The 20,906-nt window shown below is 46.6% G+C and overlaps 1 protein-coding gene across 2 annotated transcripts in view; it reads left to right on the forward strand.

The window, feature by feature from the left end:
* The window catches only part of LOC106575804 (semaphorin-5B), a 136,387-nt gene that overhangs the window by 101,760 nt on the left and 13,721 nt on the right, over positions 1-20,906 (forward strand). For both annotated transcript variants that reach the window (XM_045698154.1, XM_045698155.1), the window contains 8 exons: positions 1,159-1,294; positions 2,902-3,109; positions 3,272-3,479; positions 16,842-16,959; positions 17,866-18,050; positions 19,476-19,619; positions 19,979-20,126; positions 20,356-20,581. In XM_045698154.1, coding sequence (XP_045554110.1) covers positions 1,159-1,294; positions 2,902-3,109; positions 3,272-3,479; positions 16,842-16,959; positions 17,866-18,050; positions 19,476-19,619; positions 19,979-20,126; positions 20,356-20,581 — 1,373 coding nt within the window. The remainder of the gene's footprint in view (positions 1-1,158; positions 1,295-2,901; positions 3,110-3,271; positions 3,480-16,841; positions 16,960-17,865; positions 18,051-19,475; positions 19,620-19,978; positions 20,127-20,355; positions 20,582-20,906) is intronic.

Below are 20,906 nucleotides of genomic sequence, written 5' to 3' on the forward strand. Positions count from 1 at the left end.
CCTGCTACAGTACAGCCTGCTACAGTACAGTACCCCAGTGGTTCCTTTCATACCTGTACTAATGGTCCTATTGAGAGAGAGCGGTAGCATCAGTTTGGGCCCATATTACTGGCACAAGCACTCTTCTGTCTGAGGTCCATTTTGGAATCGCCCAGGGCAGAGCTAAAAGGCTTGTAAACTCTGAGGTATTGAGAAAGACATCTTATCCCAGTCGCACAGACAAAAGACAGGCTGCAAGGCATTGAAACGATAGTGATCTCAGGTATCCTCCAGGGATAACAGGAACAACTCTGAAAGACCTTAGTGATGAAGACGTGGCGTGTCTTGATCTGCGCCTGGATCTCTCCGATTCGGAGGGTTTTACCATATAAATAGAATCTACAGAAAGGGCTTGGAACCTCTAACCCTGGCAATTTGACTGTTACACGGGTGCCCTCGCAATGGCTGCCAGTCCAACCATTATGCCATCATTAACTTGAATGTTCTGTAGATTCTATTACTATGAGTTTTGCCTTGTGTGTCAGTTGCAGTTCCTTGTTGTAGTCCTTTTCTACTTACCCTTTCACTCCTTTTACCAGTGAATACTTCGTCTGTTTTGCAGCTGAGAGGTTTGAATGACTGTGAGGAATGTTTAAGGGAGCTGGTCTATAGGAAATAAAGACAACCAAGTCTGTGTCAGCACTGGGAGATCATCAAAAATCATTATCCTGTCATTATCCTGTCATTATCCAATTATTATCCAATTATGTGCCATATTATACCTTATATTCATAGTGATGATAACTATTATAATTGTTAGATAAATGTCTCTGTATATTGTAGACGTCATTAAGCTCTCTTTTGAACTAAGAATATAAGTAGGTCTTACACATCAATTCAGTTCTTTATGAACAGTGGTTTCTGGTATCAAATAGGCTGCTGTATTTTTCCTGCTGATGTACGTGCAACGGGCTTTATAAATGTATTTGATGGATTGGATTGAAAAAAGTGGACGGCGCTCAACCAACGTGAGTCGAGGTGCAACCAAAACATTTGATCATCATTGAAAAGGAAAGGGCACAACGCTCGCTCACCGTTAAAAACAGCATCGATTGGTTCACTGCCATGGCCTCTGAGTCACGGTTTCCTGATGTCTTTATGTCCCTCTCCTCCTAACAGGAACAGCATCTCTGCGTCAGCTGTGTGTGCTTTCAACCTCAGCGCCATCACCCAGGCTTTCAACGGACCGTTCCGTTACCAGGAGAACCCTCGTACAAGCTGGCTCTCCATCCCCAACCCCATCCCCAACTTCCAGGTAGGGGACGATGCAAAGTCTACTGTCTGGTCTTCTACAAGATTCCTTATTTCACTGTTTCCCAGCCCTTTACTCAGGGACCAAGATGTTTCACGTATGTCTTGTAGCTCTGAACTAGCACACCTGATTCCACTAGTCGGTGACTCAAATGAGCCTTTCATCGCACCTGATTCCACTAGTCGGTGACTCAAATGAGCCTTTCATCACACCTGATTCCACTAGTCGGTGACTCAAATGAGCCTTTCATCGCACCTGATTCCACTAGTCAGTGACTCAAATGAGCCTTTCATCACACCTGATTCCACTAGTCGGTGACTCAAATGAGCCTTTCATCACACCTGATTCCACTAGTCAATGACTCAAATGAGCCTTTCATCACACCTGATTCCACTAGTCAGTGACTCAAATGAGCCTTTCATCGCACCTGATTCCACTAGTCGGTGACTCAAATGAGCCTTTCATCGCACCTGATTCCACTAGTCAGTGACTCAAATGAGCCTTTCATCGCACCTGATTCCACTAGTCAATGACTCAAATGAGCCTTTCATCACACCTGATTCCACTAGTCGGTGACTCAAATGAGCCTTTCATTGCACCTGATTCCACTAGTCAATGACTCAAATGAGCCTTTCATCACACCTGATTCCACTAGTCGGTGACTCAAATGAACCTTTCATCGCACCTGATTCCACTAGTCGGTGACTCAAATGAGCCTTTCATCGCACCCGATTCCACTAGTCGGTGACTCAAATGAGCCTTTCATCACACCTGATTCCACTAGTCGGTGACTTAAATGAGCCTTTCATCACACCTGATTCCACTAGTCGGTGACTCAAATGAGCCTTTCATCACACCTGATTCCACTAGTCAGTGACTCAAATGATGTAACGCAGGTCGTATAAAGGGGACCAAGGCGCAGCGTGTATAGTGCTCATATTCACTTTTATTATGAAGACACTAGAACAAAACAACAAAACGACCGACAACAGTTCCGTCAGGTGAACATACACTAAACAGAAAACAACTACCCACAAAACCCAGGAAGAAAACCCCCTACTTAAATATGATCTCTAATCAGAGGCAACGAGGATCAGCTGCCTCCAATTAGAGATCAACTCAAACAATCCCAACATAGAAATAGAAAAAGTAGAACTAAAACATAGAAATAAAAAACATAGAACAAACACCCCCTGTCACGTCCTGACCTACTCTACCATAGAAAATAACAAGTTACTATGGTCAGGACGTGACAAATGAGCCTTTCATCACACCTGATTCCACTAGTCAGTGACTCAAATGAGCCTTTCATCACACCTGATTCCACTAGTCAATGACTCAAATGAGCCTTTCATCACACCTGATTCCACTAGTCAATGACTCAAATGAGCCTTTCATCACACCTGATTCCACTAGTCAATGACTCAAATGAGCCTTTCATCACACCTGATTCCACTAGTCAATGACTCAAATGAGCCTTTCATCAAGCTCCTAGGCTCCACCTTGTGATCTCTGGTTTATTGCAAAATAAATCAGTATAATTTAGGAAAGGGACTTTTATGTTAAAAATCTAATGAAAAAGTTGTCCTTCCCTCTGTCTGCCCCCTCAGTGTGATACCCTGGAGGAGCATGGTCCAGGGGAGAACCAGACGGAGCGCAGCCTGCAGGACGCCCAGCGTCTCTTCCTCATGTCTGACGTGGTGCAGCCCGTCTCCACCGACCCCCTCCTGTACCAGGACAACATCCGTTTCTCCAAGCTGGTGGTGGACATCGTGCAGGGCCGAGACACCCTCTACCACGTCATGTACATCGGCACTGGTGAATCAACAGGAAGGAGAGAGAGAGAGAGAGGGAGGGAGGGATAGAGAGAGAGGGAGAGAAAGAGAGAGAGAGAGAGAGAGAGAGAGAGAGAGAGAGAGAGAGAGGGAGAGGGAGGGAAACGGAAGCTAGATGTCTCATTTTGTCTGTTTGTCCAATAAGAATACGGCACCATCCTGAAGGCCCTCTCCACGACCAATAAAAGCATGCGGGGGTGTTACCTGGAAGAGATGAGGCTCCTCCCCGAGGGCGAAAGCGAGCCAATCAAGAGCCTTGAAATCCTCCACAGTGATAGGTCGTTGTTTGTGGGGCTTAGCGACAGGGTGCTGAAGATCCCACTGGAAAGATGCTCCAGCTACAAAACTGAAGGGTAAGAAGACCACTCCCACACACCCGCTTCAATACCACACCACTTATAGGCTGCAGTTCAATCAAACCTGCCTTTGCAATGTTTACGAAGTGTCTTTGTTTATAAACTACTTCCTTCTTGTTCTGGAAAGTGGATGTATCTACTGGTGAGGGCAAAGTCCAGAAGATAACAATAATATTGTATCAGTATTCTACCTGAAGCTAATCATCTTAGTGACAGTTAATTGGAAAGAAGCCAAACTTTCTGTCCTCCAGCCTAGCAGGGTCTGACTGATCCAGACAGGAAGTAGTCAAATGCAGGAATGGTGGCATTATTACTGATATGACTACTGATATATGAGGTCTCCTACACCCCACAGCCCCCCGTAGCTTCCATAGGACCTCAGACACGCAATGATGTCTCACCTTACTGTACAGTATGAAGAATGGTGGTGTTATCACTATAATGATATCACACCTTACTGTACAGTATGAAGAATGGTGGTGTTATCCCTATAATGGTATCACACCTTACTGTACAGTATGAAGAATGGTAGTGTTATCACTATAATGGTATCACACCTTACTGTACAGTATGAAGAATGGTGGTGTTATCACTATAATGATATCACACCTTACTGTACAGTATGAAGAATGGTGGTGTTATCACTATAATGATATCACACCTTACTGTACAGTATGAAGAATGGTGGTGTTATCACTATAATGATATCACACCTTACTGTACAGTATGAAGAATGGTGGTGTTATCACTATAATGATATCACACCTTACTGTACAGTATGAAGAATGGTAGTGTTATCACTATAATGATATCACACCTTACTGCATGTACAGTATGAAGAATGGTAGTGTTATCACTATAATGATATCACACCTTACTGTATAGTATGAAGAATGGTAGTGTTATGACTATAATGATATCACACCTTACTGTACAGTATGAAGAATGGTGGTGTTATCACTATAATGATATCACACCTTACTGTACAGTATGAAGAATGGTAGTGTTATCACTATAATGATATCACACCTTACTGTACAGTATGAAGAATGGTAGTGTTATCACTATAATGATATCACACCTTACTGTACAGTATGAAGAATGGTAGTGTTATGACTATAATGATATCACACCTTACTGTACAGTATGAAGAATGGTAGTGTTATCACTATAATGATATCACACCTTACTGCATGTACAGTATGAAGAATGGTAGTGTTATCACTATAATGATATCACACCTTACTGTACAGTATGAAGAATGGTAGTGTTATTACTATAATGGTATCACACCTTACTGTACAGTATGAAGAATGGTGGTGTTATCACTATAATGATATCACACCTTACTGTACAGTATGAAGAATGGTGGTGTTATTACTATAATGATATCACACCTTACTGTACAGTATGAAGAATGGTGGTGTTATCACTATAATGATATCACACCTTACTGTACAGTATGAAGAATGGTGGTGTTATCACTATAATGATATCACACCTTACTGTACAGTATGAAGAATGGTAGTGTTATGACTATAATGATATCACACCTTACTGTACAGTATGAAGAATGGTAGTGTTATGACTATAATGATATCACACCTTACTGTACAGTATGAAGAATGGTAGTGTTATGACTATAATGATATCACACCTTACTGTACAGTATGAAGAATGGTGGTGTTATTACTATAATGATATCACACCTTACTGTACAGTATGAAGAATGGTGGTGTTATGACTATAATGATATCACACCTTACTGTACAGTATGAAGAATGGTAGTGTTATCACTATAATGATATCACACCTTACTGTACAGTATGAAGAATGGTAGTGTTATGACTATAATGATATCACACCTTACTGTACAGTATGAAGAATGGTAGTGTTATCACTATAATGATATCACACCTTACTGCATGTACAGTATGAAGAATGGTAGTGTTATCACTATAATGATATCACACCTTACTGTACAGTATGAAGAATGGTGGTGTTATTACTATAATGGTATCACACCTTACTGTACAGTATGAAGAATGGTGGTGTTATCACTATAATGATATCACACCTTACTGTACAGTATGAAGAATGGTGGTGTTATTACTATAATGATATCACACCTTACTGTACAGTATGAAGAATGGTGGTGTTATTACTATAATGATATCACACCTTACTGTACAGTATGAAGAATGGTGGTGTTATCACTATAATGATATCACACCTTACTGTACAGTATGAAGAATGGTAGTGTTATGACTATAATGATATCACACCTTACTGTACAGTATGAAGAATGGTAGTGTTATGACTATAATGATATCACACCTTACTGTACAGTATGAAGAATGGTAGTGTTATGACTATAATGATATCACACCTTACTGTACAGTATGAAGAATGGTGGTGTTATTACTATAATGATATCACACCTTACTGTACAGTATGAAGAATGGTGGTGTTATGACTATAATGATATCACACCTTACTGTACAGTATGAAGAATGGTAGTGTTATCACTATAATGATATCACACCTTACTGTACAGTATGAAGAATGGTAGTGTTATGACTATAATGATATCACACCTTACTGTACAGTATGAATAATGGTAGGGTTATCACTATAATGACTACTGATATATAAGGTTTCTTACACTCCTGTAGCTTCCATAGGTTCCACATCCTGTCCACCTCTAACAGCCAATGCCATGACACCTAACAATACATACACAGTGTTATGAATACTGATATGTGGTTTAATACATATTAACATATAATTATTATATATGTATATTCATATATAATATATGCCATTTAGCAGACGCTTTTATTCATACAGTATAAGCCGAACAGCATTTGCCAGTCATTCACTCATGAATAATCCCATACTTTATCTGCCATGTCATTACCCCCTGTTCATACTATACAGATGCAGTCAGATATATTGGCACCAATGCATGATATATTGGCACCCTTACATGACTCACCTTTTCTTCTCAAATGCGTTTATTTATTTATTTTTTTGGGGGGGGGGGGAATTCTAACTGAAATTGAAAAAAAATGATTGGCCTAGACTAAATTATTCAAAATTCTAATTAACTTGGTTGGAGGCAATGGTTCTCATTTACTGTGTAATTTATCTCACCTGTGGTAAGTTGCAGGTGCCTGCAGGGTAAAAATAGCAATTGAACGAGTTTTGAAAAGAAAAAACAGCTCACTCTACTCAGTTGCACTCCTTTTGTAAAGTGCAATGTGTCAACATTTGGCCACATCTGTAAGTAACCAATCCAGCTGAGACTTCCTGTAATTACATTTGACCTCTCCCGTTGGATGAATCCCTGCTAGCTCCTTGTGAACACTGCCCTCTGCCTCTCCCGGTGCTAGTGGGGAAAAAACTCATTTCCTCTGGTTCCGGCTGCAGACTGGAGCCAGTACAATGGTAGTCTGGGACGGTGTTGCAGTGCCAGCAGAGGTTTTCTGTGCGATCCATCACGCTCACCTGTCACAGGGGAGGAGGGAGGAGGAGGGGAACAGGAAATAAATACAGTCAGGGAAAAAGAGAGAGGGAGAGAGAGGGTTGTTGATGTGGGAAAGATAGTGAACTGACCACCTCCCTAACTGACTGGACATGGATGGACGTTAACGTGAAAGGCATCCCATTACTACAATAGATGAAGTAGTTGTAATGGTGATTACATGTGTCCTACCCCTTGCTTTTACCACATTTTAGTATCATCCTGTGTATTAACTGTGTATTAACCATCAGCATACCACCCTGTATCCCACCGCGGGCATGTCTCTGAAGCTAAGATCCCTGTGCCCCAGGGCAGTGATTGGGGACATTGCCATGTGTAGGGTGCCGTTTTTCGGATGGGACGTTAAACGGGTGCCCTGACTCTCTGTAGTCATTAAAGATCCCATGGCACTTAATATAGAGTAGGGTTGTTAACCCCGGTGTCCTGGCTAAAATATCCAATCTGGCCCTCATGGCAACCAATTTTTTAAATATTTTTTTTTAACTTTATTTAACTAGGTAAGTCAGTTAAGAACAAATTCTTATTTTCAATGACAGCCTAGTGGGTTAACTGCCTTGTTCAGGGGCAGAACGGCATATTTTTACCTTGTCAGCTCGGGGATTCGACCTTGCAACCTTCCGGTTACCAGTCCAACGCTCTAACCACTAGGCTACCTGCCGCCCTAATCATCCCCCTAGCCACTCCCTTCCAACCCCATGTCAGGAACCACCTAGCCTAGCCACTCCCTTCCAACCCCATGTCAGGAACTACCTAGCCTAGCCACTCCCTTCCAACCCCATGTCAGGAATCACCTAGCCTAGCCACTCCCTGCCAACCCCATGTCAGGAATCACCTAGCCTAGACACTCCCTTCCAACCCCATGTCAGGAACTACCTAGCCTAGCCACTCCCTTCCTACCCCATGTCAGGAATCACCTAGCCAAGCCACTCCCTTCCAACCCCATGTCAGGAACTACCTAGCCTAGCCACTCCCTTCCAACCCCATGTCAGGAATCACCTAGCCTAGCCACTCCCTTCCAACCCCATGTCAGGAACTACCTAGCCTAGCCACTCCCTTCCAACCCCATGTCAGGAACCACCTAGCCTAGCCACTCCCTGCCAACCCCATGTCAGGAATCACCTAGCCTAGCCACTCCCTTCCAACCCCATGACAGGAACTACCTAGCCTAGCCACTCCCTTCCAACCCCATGTCAGGAACTACCTAGCCTAGCCACTCCCTTCCAACCCCATGTCAGGAATCACCGAGCCTAGCCACTCCCTTCCAACCCCATGTCAGGAACTACCTAGCCTAGCCACTCCCTTCCAACCCCATGTCAGGAACTACCTAGCCTAGCCACTCCCTTCCAACCCCATGTCAGGAATCACCTAGCCTAGCCACTCCCTTCCAACCCCATGTCAGGAATCACCTAGCCTAGCCACTCCCTTCCAACCCCATGTCAGGAACTACCTAGCCTAGCCACTCCCTTCCAACCCCATGTCAGGAACTACCTAGCCTAGCCACTCCCTTCCAACCCCATGTCAGGAACCACCTAGCCTAGCCACTCCCTTCCAACCCCATGTCAGGAACTACCTAGCCTAGCCACACCCTTCCAACCCCATGTCAGGAACTACCTAGCCTAGCCACACCCTTCCAACCCCATGACAGGAATCACCTAGCCTAGCCACTCCCTTCCAACCCCATGTCAGGAACTACCTAGCCTAGCCACTCACAACCCCATCAACCCCAGTGTGCCCCCAGGTTACGTTTTCTCTCATTATCCTCTGTGCTCTGAATGGCATCTGCGTGTGGAGACATTTTGGCTCTACAGACCAGGGTTACCGACCGCGTGTGGAGACATTTTGGCTCTACAGACCAGGGTTACCGACCGCGTGTGGAGACATTTTCGGCTCTACAGACCATAGTTACGAGCTGCGTGTGGAGACATTTAGGCTCTACAGACCAACGTTTCGAGCTGTGGGTTGTTTGTTTAATTGTTCTGAGAGAAACTGTTTCCTTCCCTCCCCCTAAGGATAGTAATCACAGTTATACACTTGACAAACGGCAATATTAGCGACTTGACTTGCAGCCACACAGGGAAATATTGTATTACATGCATAATGGATGAGAGCCCTCTCTTACTAGCAGCTTGCTTAGTGTTTTAGCTATAATCCTATAATCTATGGTAGTTATTGGCCAAGTGGGTTTAGCCTCTTAATATCTCAAAGAGCTCCTTGGTTACCTTCTCCATAGCAGAACTGTGAGGAGAGTAGAATGGGGAAGGGGTTAACTGTGAGGAGAGTAGAATGAGGAAGGGGTTAACTGTGAGGAGAGTAGAATGAGGAAGTAGTTAACTGTGGGGAGTGTAGAATGAGGAAGTGGTTAACTGTGAGGAGAGTAGAATGAGGAAGGGGTTAACTGTGAGGAGAGTAGAATGAGGAAGTGGTTAACTGTGGGGAGAGTAGAATGAGGAAGTAGTTAACTGTGGGGAGTGTAGAATGAGGAAGTGGTTAACTGTGGGGAGTGTAGAATGAGGAAGTGGTTAACTGGGTGAGAGTAGAATGAGGAAGTGGTTAACTGTGAGGAGAGTAGAATGAGGAAGTGGTTAACTGTGAGGAGAGTAGAATGGGGAAGTGGTTAACTGTGAGGAGAGTAGAATGGGGAAGTGGTTAACTGTGAGGAGAGTAGAACGGGGAAGTGGTTAACTGTGAGGAGAGTAGAATGGGGAAGTGGTTAACTGGGGGGAAGAGGGATGGAGGCTGGGGTAGGGTGGAAGAGGAGTGGAGGCTTGGGTTGGGGGAAAAGAGGTAGAGGCTAGGATTTGTGGGAAAAGGGGTAGAGCCTGGGTTGGGGGAAGAGGAGTGGAGGCTGGGGTTGGGGGAAGAGGAGTGGAGGCTGGGGTTGGGGAAAAGGAGTGGAGGCTGGGGTTGGGGAAAAGGAGTGGAGGCTGGGGTTGGGGGGAAAAAGTGTAGAGGCTGGGGTTGGGGGAAGAGGAGTGGAGGCTGGGGTTGGGGGGGAAGAGGAGTGGAGGCTGGGGTTGGGGGGAAGGGGAGTGGAGGCTGGGGTTGGGGGGAAGAGGAGTGGAAGCTGGGGTTGGGGAAAGAGGAGTGGAGGCTTGGGTTGGGGGAAAAGAGGTAGAGGCTGGGATTGGTGGGAAAAGGGGTAGAGGCTGGGTTTGGGGGAAGAGGAGTGGAGGCTGGGGTTGGGGGAAAAGAGTAGAGGATGGGGTTGGGGAAGAGGAGTGGAGGCTGGGGTTGGGGGAAGAGGAGTGGAGGCTGGGGTTGGGGGAAGAGGAGTGGAGGCTGGGGTTGGGGGGAAGAGGAGTGGAGGCTGGGGTTGGGGGAAGAGGAGTGGAGGCTGGGGTTGGGGGAAGAGGAGTGAAGGCTGGGGTTGGGGGGGGGAAAGGAGTGGAGGCTGGGGTTGGGGGGAGTGGAGTGGAGGCTGGGTTTGGGGGGAGTGGAGTAGAGGCTGGGTTTGGGGGGAGTGGAGTGGAGGCTGGGTTTGGGGGAAGTGGAGTGGAGGCTGGGTTTGGGGGGAAGAGGAGTAGAGGCTGGGGTTGGGGGGAAGAGGAGTGGAGGCTGGGGTTTGGGAAAGAGGAGTGGAGGCTGGGTTTGGGGGGAAGAGGAGTGGAGGCTGGGTTTGGGGGGAAGAGGAGTGGAGGCTGGGTTTGGGGGGAGGTGGAGTGGAGGCTGGGTTTGGGGGGAAGAGGGGTAGAGGATGGGTTTGGGGGAAGAGGAGTAGAGGCTGGGGTTGGGGGGAAGAGGAGTAGAGGCTGGGTTTGGGGGGAGTGGAGTGGAGGCTGGGTTTGGGGGAAGTGGAGTGGAGGCTGGGTTTGGGGGAAGAGGAGTAGAGGCTGGGGTTGGGTGGAAGAGGAGTGGAGGCTGGGTTTGGGGGGAAGAGGAGTGGAGGCTGGGTTTGGGGGGAAGAGGAGTGGAGGCTGGGTTTGGGGGGAGTGGAGTGGAGGCTGGGTTTGGGGGGAAGAGGAGTGGAGGCTGGGTTTGGGGGAAGAGGAGTGGAGGCTGGGTTTGGGGGGAGTGGAGGCTGGGGTTGGGGGAAGAGGAGTGGAGGCTGGGTTTGGGGGGAAGAGGAGTGGAGGCTGGGTTTGGGGGGGGAGTGGAGTGGAGTGGAGGCTGGGTTTGGGGGGGAGTGGAGTGGAGGCTGGGTTTTGGGGGGAGTGGAGTGGAGGCTGGGTTTGGGGGGGAGTGGAGTGGAGGCTGGGTTTGGGGGGAAGAGGAGTAGAGGCTGGGGTTGGGTGAAAAGTTTTTTACAATAATGTAGGGGCTTTATTGGGGTTTTCCTCCCAGGATATATACAAACACAAGAGCACACACAACCTAGTACATAATCATTTGTGTAACACACACATACACACACACACAACACACACCCTAGCACATAATAATGTGTGTAACACACACACAACACACACCCTAGCACATAATAATGTGTGAAAACACACACACACACACACACACGCACACACACACACACACACACACACACACACACACACCCTATGAGCATACCCCTGCCCCCTTCCCATCCCTCTCCGACAACCATTATTTAATGCAGTCTGTAGCCGCCAGCCCGTCAGCAGGGTGATCAACACAGTGGTTGTTAGTCTCTTCCCCGCTGCCTGCTAAACTGATATTACTGCTGATTATCAGGAACTGATCTGTCAACTATTTATTGCAGGGGAGTGTTTTGTTGGTCGCGCTCCCTATACAGAATACCAATAAGTCCTAGGTAGTGTCATAGGCGTCGTAAGGATTGGACCAAGGCGCAGCGGGTAAAGTGCTCATCTTCTTAATTTATTTAAAGAAAAAACACTTAAACAAAATAAACAAAACGACAAAACAGTTCCGTAAGACAACACAGGCTATACAGGAAAATAACCACCCACAAAACACAAGTGAAAACAAACCCAAGTAAATATGGCCTCCAATTAGAGACAACGACAACCAGCTGCCTCTAATTGGAGATCACTGCCAAAAACCCAACATAGAAATAGATAAACACATAGAAATAGATAACATAGAACATACACTGAAACACACAAAACAAACACCCCCTGCCACGCCCTGACCAAACTACAATAACAAATAACACCTTTTACTGGTCAGGACGTGACAGGTAGGCTGGTGTTAGTGCATTTATATTCCATTCATCAGATTGTAGATGGCTTACTAGACTTTACCATCATACTAAACTTTACCGTGAAATGCTTCCACAATGTTGACACACTATCTCTTCCGCTCCATAATGTAAGGCAGACAGAAAGTCCATTGGATGGCTTTATGTAGGGAAATACTGAGATATTGATTACTGGTGATTGACAGATGGAGATATTGATTACTGGTGATTGATAGATGGAGATGTTGATTGCTGGCAATATATGGTGATGATTACTGGTGCAGCTTGGGAGTGGCTTTCTTTATACTATCCTCCTCTCCTGTCACATCATCTCTTTCTCCCTCCTTTCCTCTCCTCTCGCCTTCCTTCTCTCCATCCCTCTCTTGCGTACCCCCAGAGTGAGACCTTGTCTGGTAGACGGGGGGGCTGTCGTGTGATAAACTGTTTCCAGAGGGGGCCCACTCATTGGGAGATGAGGCGGGGGTTTGAGGGACAGTTAGTGGGTGTGTGGGGGGGGGGGGGCTTGTTAACCCCCCCACTGCTTAGCAATGTATTGTTGCTGTAGAGAGAGGCTCTCTGAACCTGGAGAAAAGAGCCTTCACTGGACTGGAAGCCCAAACTAACCCATGCCGTCCTAACTTGGGTCTCACAGAGAAACGTTTATACTCTCAACCCCATCAAATCTTTCTCTCATACAGTATACACACACACACACAAAACACACACCCTAGTACATAATAATTTGTGTAACACACACACACACACACCCTATGAGCATACCCCTGCCCCCTTCCCATCCCTCTCAGACAACCATTATTTAGTGCAGTCTGTAGCCGCCAGCCCGTCAGCAGGGTGATCAACACAGTGGTTGTTAGATAGTCTCTTCCCCGCTGCCTGCTAAACTGATGTTACTGCTGATTATCAGGAACTGATCTGTCAACTATTTATTGCAGGGGAGTGTTTTGTTGGTCGCGCTCCCTATACAGAATACCAATAAGTCCTAGCTAGGCTGGTGTTAGTGCATTTATATTCCATTCATCAGAATGTAGATGGCTTAGTCCCAAATGGCACCCTATTCCCTATATAGTGCACTAAATTTGACGAGGGCCCATGGGTAGTAGTGTAATATATAGGGAATAGGGTGGTATTTGGGACTGACCCATTGTCTTGCACAGATACAAGGGAACAGGAGATACAAAGACAGCAAATAATCAAACCCATCTATAAAAGGCTTAATAGAGTGTTCACAAAGTCTTCATAAGCACTACATGGGTCATAAGAAAAGTCATACTACACATACTACACCTTGAAATGCTTCCACAATGTTGACACACTATCTCTTCTGCTCCATAATTCAAGGCAGACACACACACACACACACACAGACACACACACACACACACACACACACACACACACACACACACACACAGGCCTCTTGCTCTCTACATCAGCCCACTGAGTGCTCTGGGTCAATAAGACCTGTTTTCTCTGCTCCATCTCGGCCTCATGGAGCCAGAAAAACAACCAGGAAGAGAAGGACCCCTCACAGAGTCCTACATGAAGAGGCTGCCCTAACCTGTGCATGTCAGACAGGGTCCTATGGTAGAGAGGCTGTGCTCATCTGTGCCTGTCAGACAGAGTCTTATGGTAGAGAGGCTGCCCATTGACTTTGATAGACGTCTTATCATTGTATCTGTCCCATTATGGCGTCTGTGAGAGCACGGGCAGCACCATTGAGGCCATCTACATTTTGAAGTAGTCCACGTTCTTCTTCTACTACTTCTATGGTTATTTTTTTTAAATGCCTTCCTCACCATCTTAAATAAGCATGCCCCTTTCAAGAAATTTAGAACCAGGAACAGATATAGCCCTTGGTTCTCCCCAGACCTGACTGCCCTTAACCAACACAAAAATATCCTGTGGCGTTCTGCATTAGCATCGAACTGCCCCCGCGATATGCAACTTTTCAGGGAAGTTAGAAACCAATACACACAGGCAGTTAGAAACGCCAAGGCTAGCTTTTTCAAACAGAAATTTGCTTCCTGCAACTCAAACTCTAAAAAGTTCCGGGACATTGTAAAGTCCATGGAGAATAAGAACACCTCCTCCCAACTGCCCACTGCACTGAGGATAGGAAACTCTGTCACCACCGATAAGCCCACTATAATTGAGAATTTCAATAAGCATTTTTCTACGGCTGGCCATGCTTTCCACCTAACTACCCCTACTGCATTCAACAGCACTGCACCCCCACAGCTACTCGCCCAAGCCTCCCCCATTTCTCCTTCTCCTAAATCCATTCAGTTGATGTTCTGAAAGAGCTGCAATATCTGGACCCCTACAAATCAGCTGGGCTTGACAATCTGGACCCTTTCTTTCTAAAATTATCTGCCGAAATTATTGCAACCCCTATTACTAGCCTGTTCAATCACTCTTTCGTGTCGTCTGAGATTCCCATAGATTGGAAAGCAGCTGCTGTCATCCCCCTCTTCAAAGGAGGTGACACTCTTGACCCAAATTGCTACAGACCTATATCCATCCTACCCTGCCTTTCTAAGGTCTTCGAAACCCAAGTCAACAAACAGATTACCGACCATTTCGAATCCCACCGCACCCTCTCCGCTATGCAATCTGGTTTCAGAGCTGGTCATGGGTGCACCTCAGCCACGCTCAAGGTCCTAAACGACATCGTAACCGCCATCGATAAGAAACAATACTGTGCTGCCGTATTCATTGACCTGGCCAAAGCTTTTGACTCTGTTAATCACCACATCCTCATCGGCAGACTCAGTAGCCTTGGTTTCTCAAACGATTGCGTCGCCTGGTTCACCAACTACTTCTCTGACAGAGTTCAGTGTGTCAAATCGGAGGGCCTGCTGTCCGGACCTCTGGCAGTCTCTATGGGGGTACCACAGGGTTCAATTCTTGGGCCAACTCTTTTCTCTGTATACATCAATGATGTCGCTCTTGCAGCTGGTGAATCTCTGATCCACCTCTACGCAGACGACACCATTCTGTATACTTCTGGCCCTTCTTTGGACACTGTGTTAACAACCCTCCAGAGGAGCTTCAGTGCCATTCAACTCTCCTTCCGTGGTCTCCAACTGCTCCTAAACACAAGTAAAACTAAATGCATGCTCTTCAACCGATCGCTGCCTGCACCTGCCCGCCTGTCCAGCATCACTTCTCTGGACGGTTCTAACTTAGAATTTGTGGACAACTACAAATACCTAGGTGTCTGGTTAGACTGTAAACTCTCCTTCCAGACTCACATCAATCATCTCCAATCCAAAGTTAAATCTAGAATTGGCTTCCTATTTCGCAACAAAGCATCCTTCACTCATGCTGCCAAACATACCCTCGTAAAACTGACCATCCTACCAATCCTCGACTTCGGCGATGTCATTTACAAAATAGCCTCCAATACCCTACTCAACAAGCTGGATGCAGTCTATCACAGTGCCATCCGTTTTGTCACCAAAGCCCCATATACTACCCACCACTGCGACCTGTACGCTCTCGTTGGCTGGCCTTCGCTTCATAATCGTCGCCAAACACATTGGCTCCAGGTCATCTACAAGACCCTGCTAGGTAAAGTCCCCCTTATCTCCGCTCACTGGTCACCATAGCAGCACCCACCTGTAGCATGCGCTCCAGCAGGTATATCTCTCTGGTCACCCCTAAAGCCAACTCCTCCTTTGGTCGTCTCTCCTTCCAGTTCTCTGCTGCCAATGACTGGAACGAACTACAAAAATCTCTGAAACTGGAAACACTTATCTCCCTCACTAGCTTTAAGCACCAGCTATCAGAGCAGCTCCCAGATCACTGCACCTGTACATAGCCCATCTATAATTTAGCCCAAACTACTACCTCTTCCCCTACTGTATTTATTTATTTTATTTATTTTGCTCCTTTGCACCATATTATTTATATTTTAACTTTGAACTTTCTTCAAACTACAAATCTACCATTCCAGTGTTTTACTTGCTATACTTTATTTACTTTGCTACCATGGCCTTTTTTGCCTTTACCTCCCTTATCTCACATCATTTGCTCACATTGTATATAGTCTTATTTTTTTTTCTACTGCATCATTGATTCTATGTTGTTTTACTCCATGTGTAACTCTGTGTTTTTGTATGTTGTCGAACTGCTTTGCTTTATCTTGGCCAGGTCGCAATTGTAAATGAGAACTTGTTCTCAACTTGCCTACCTGGTTAAATAAAGGTGAAATAAAATAAATAATAATAATAATAATAATAAGTTGGTAAACACCAGAGTCCTGTATCTATTTCTACGGGCTGCCCTGACCTGTGCCTTTTCACAAACACGTTGTCAAACAGCATTACTAAGCTAGGGGGTTCCCTTCCCGGACTCTCTGACAACTTCATTTCATTAACAATCCTGGATTTAATGACTGAAATTAGCTTGTGTTTTATCTGGAGCGTACAAACACTTAGTTGCAGTGAAGCGTGTCGTGTGGCACGGTGCCTTACAGTGGAGCATATGTCAGAGTGGATCCCCATTGATGTGTCAACATCTCAACTAGCACCAGTCTGATACTGTATGGGTTCTATTGGAGGAGAGCTGTTTTCCTAGCTTTACGCTAACATGTTGTTGAGTGAGTTGAGGTGTGAGGCGTTTTTCCAGTGCTGTCCCTCTCCATTGACTGCTGTTTTTGTGCCCTGGGGTCTTACAGGCACTGCCTGGACGCCCGAGACCCCTACTGTGGCTGGGACCGTAAGCAGAAGCGATGCACCACCATCGAGGACAGCTCCAACATGAGCCAGTGGAGCCAGAATATCACTGAGTGCCCGGTAAGGGTCACACGAACACACAACTCATATGTAACACACACCTCATATGTATCACACACACACTTTGTTTTCATGAAATATCAGGACTTTCTGGAGTGTAAAAATGTTTGACCATTAAAAATCCTATTTTCCCTAACCCCTAACCCTACTACTAATCCTAACCTTAACCCCAAAACCCTAACCTTACACCTAGCCTTTAAATCTAAACCTAACCATAACCATAACACCAAAAACCTGAATCTAATCTTTAAGCTTAAAATAGCATTTGAACAAATTCAGAACCTGAACATTTTGTACATGTAAAAAAACAACAGGTTTTCCTACCTCTTCAGGACATTCAGGTGAAATGTTAGGGGTCTTGATAATGTAGGAAAACAAACACACGCATACACACCAAACCACATATACATACACACACACACACACACACACACACACACACACACACACACACACACACACACACACACACACACACACACACACACACACACATTCATTTACTTTCCCCACACATTCATTTACTTTCCCCACACACCTTCCCCTCTCTCCTACCACCTTCCCCTCTCCACTACCACCTTCCCCTCTCCACTACCACCTTCCCCTCTCCACTACCACCTTCCCCTCTCCACTACCACCTTCCCCTCTCACCTTCCCCTCTCCCCTACCACCTTCCCCTCTCTCCTACCACTTTCCCCTCTCTCCTACCACCTCCCCCTCTCTCCTACCACCTCCCCCTCTCTCCTACCACCTCCCCCTCTCTCCTACCACCTCCCCCTCTCTCCTACCACCTTCCCCTCTCTCCTACCACCTTCCTCTCTCTCCTACCACTTTTCCCCATTAGCCACCATTCTGACCCCCTCTCTGATTGGTCCCTTCTGATGCTGAACTCCTGCCCGCTCGCAGGTAAGGAACCTGACCCAGGACGGCGGCTTCAGCCCCTGGGCGCCATGGCAACCCTGTAACCACGACGACAGGGAGGGCGCCAGCACCAGTTGCGCGTGTCGCTCACGCTCTTGTAACAGTCCAGTCCCTCAGTGTGGAGGCTCCAACTGCAAGGGCCCCACCATCCAGGTGGCCAACTGTTCCAGGTACTGTAGAGAAAGAAGACAGGGGAAGCTACAGTCTACTATTCATCATTCACTACCAAACATCATAACAGTTACTGACTTCCCAAAAGGGGAATAGTCATGACCGTCAGCAGTCAGAGCGTGTTTCCTGGAGCTTTTGGGGATTATCAAGTCCCTCATTTGAGCACCTGATTCACCTTTTTTGTTCCAGTTGGGCTGACGCGCGTTTGAGTCCGCTTTCATTCTGTTTCCAGCATGTTAACAAACTGTCAGTATATTTGATGAGAAGGTATTGTACATGTTGACCTTAAATGGATCTCTAGACAAAGACAAGTAGCAGCATGAGACTTCAGACCAGCAGCAGACGAGCACACTATGTTCTATTGTTCTATTCTTGATGAGTTCTATTCTTCTATTCTTCTGCTGTCAGAGAGTTTACAATAAACTTCCAACTACCAGACAGTGTTGACATGTTCTCAGAGGAAACTCAAGTTGTAGCATCAGACCAGCAGCAGCAGAGTCCAACTTCCAGACAGTGTTGACATGTTCTCAGAGGAAACTCAAGGACTCCCTTGCCCTCTATTAGTAGAGGTTTCCCTCATTAGGCAAAATAGATTGGATTTATCTAGAGAGTGAGTTGAAAACCAAATAACTGTCACCTCTCAGTATAGCAGGTCTATTTGTGTGTGTGTGTGTGTGTGTGTGTGTGTGTGTGTGTGTGTGTGTGTGTGTGTGTGTGTGTGTGTGTGTGTGTGTGTGTGTGTGTGTGTGTGTGTGTGTGTGTGTGTGTGTGTGTGTGTGTGTGTGTGTGTGTGTTTGGCTTTACTATCCTTGTGGGGACCAGAAGTTCTCACAAGGATAGTAAAACAAGGAACATTCAGACAAGTGGGGACATTTTGCCAGTCCCCACAAGGGAAAAGGCTATTTTAGGGTTAGTGGTTAGGATTAGGGTAGAGAAATAGGGTTGGGTTTGGGGTTAGGGAAAATAGGATTTTGAATGGAAATCAATAGTAAAACAAACGTGTGTGGGTGCGTTTGTGTGTTATTAGAGAGATTACAGTCTTCACTGGTGGCTTCCTGTTGCTTACTTTACTGTGTTACTATGCAGGAGAGAGACGGAGGAGCTGAAGGGTCTTTTACAGGAGGGTATTTTACAGGAGCACCAATTTAATTAGAAGGGAAGCTCCACCGGCCTGAAGCACTTAATCAAATTAGGTGGATTTTTTGTATGCCTTAGCCGAGTCAGCTTCCCAGACAAGCACACGTAGACTCAGCAATGTTTGTTCTGTTCTTCTGCTTTCAGAGAGTTTACAATAGACTAGGCTGTTAGAGTTTTAGGTGAATCTGTGTGTCCTCTGAGTCTCTCTCTCTCTCTCTCTCTCTCCCTCCCTCCCTCCCTCCCTCCCTCCCTCCCTCCCTCCCTCCCTCCCTCCCTCCCTCCTCTAGGAACGGAGGCTGGACCCCCTGGTCCTCCTGGGGTCAGTGCAGCACCAGCTGTGGCATCGGGTACGAGGTGCGCCAGCGCTCCTGCAACAACCCCTCACCCCGGCATGGGGGGCGTGTCTGTGTGGGACAAGGCCGAGACGAGAGGTGAGACAGAGGGACACAATGCAGTACATTCAGTCAGGTGTACATTCATTCAGGTGTACATTCAGTCAGGTGTACATTCAGTCAGGTGTACATTCAGTCAGGTGTACATTCAGTCAGGTTTTCTCCCCATCTTGCATCATATGCTTAGTGACAGACGAGATGTGTAATGCCCTCAGCTTTAGCTCAGCAGGTTAACACAGTATTGTGGCGTTGCAGGAGACCCTGGTTCAGCGATGCAAAGCCCTGAAATGGTGCACATATTGTAAAGCAGTGGTTCACCTTCTCTTACAGAGACCACCAGGCAGAAAGAGTAGGACTGCAGGTTTACCGCGTGTGTGTGTGCGCGTGTGTGTCTGCAGGCTGTGCAATGAGAAGAGCCCATGTCCCCTGCCTGTGTTCTGGTCGTCTTGGGGCTCCTGGTCTCAGTGCAGTGCAGAGTGTGGAGGAGGGGTCCACTCCCGGGTCAGGAGCTGTGAGAAGGGGAACACCTGCCCAGGATGTGCTCTGGTACTGTACACACACACAGACACACACACACACACACACACACACCCTTTACTACAACTTTCTCACAGATAACACCCTTATTTGATCTAGTGAATGGCATCTTTCATTATTCATTTATCATAGCCTGAGGATGAACAGTCAGGTTGAAACTGACATATCCTCTCTCTCCCCTCTCCCCTCTATCCTCTCCCCTCCCCTCTCTCCTCTTCCCTAAAACACACTCCCTTAGGAATACAAGACCTGTAACCTGGAGGCGTGTCCGGAGGTCCGTCGCAACACCCCCTGGACCCCCTGGATGCCGGTGAATGTGACCCAGGACGGAGCCCGCCAGGAGCAGAGGACCCGCTACACCTGCAGGGCCCTCCTTCCAGACCCTCATCAGCTGCAGCTGGGCAAGAAGAAGGTGGAGACCCGCGTCTGCCCCAACGACGGCACCGCCACCTGTGAGACTGAAGGTAAGTCTGAGGCCGTCCCACTAATACTGGACATACACTCACACACCTTTCCACTCCCCTTCTAAAGAACCAAGTCCAGACAGACAGACAGACAGACAGACAGACAGAAAAGCCTGCTAAGCCTCTGATGTTATGCAGTGTGCTGTGGTTTTTAACCGGCCAGCTGGGATGACCTATGCTGTGCTCACTGGGGCGGGACGATCTGGGCGGTCATACCCAGTGACAGGCTCCCCGGGGGGGGTAGGTGTCACAGTGCACAGCCTCTCATTGATTTAAAGGTCAGACAGGCAGGCAGAACGCCTCTCCTGCTGACAGTAACTAGACG

The sequence above is a fragment of the Salmo salar genome, chromosome ssa16 (assembly GCF_905237065.1).
Source record: "Salmo salar chromosome ssa16, Ssal_v3.1, whole genome shotgun sequence".
Taxonomy (NCBI): Eukaryota; Metazoa; Chordata; class Actinopteri; order Salmoniformes; family Salmonidae; genus Salmo; species Salmo salar.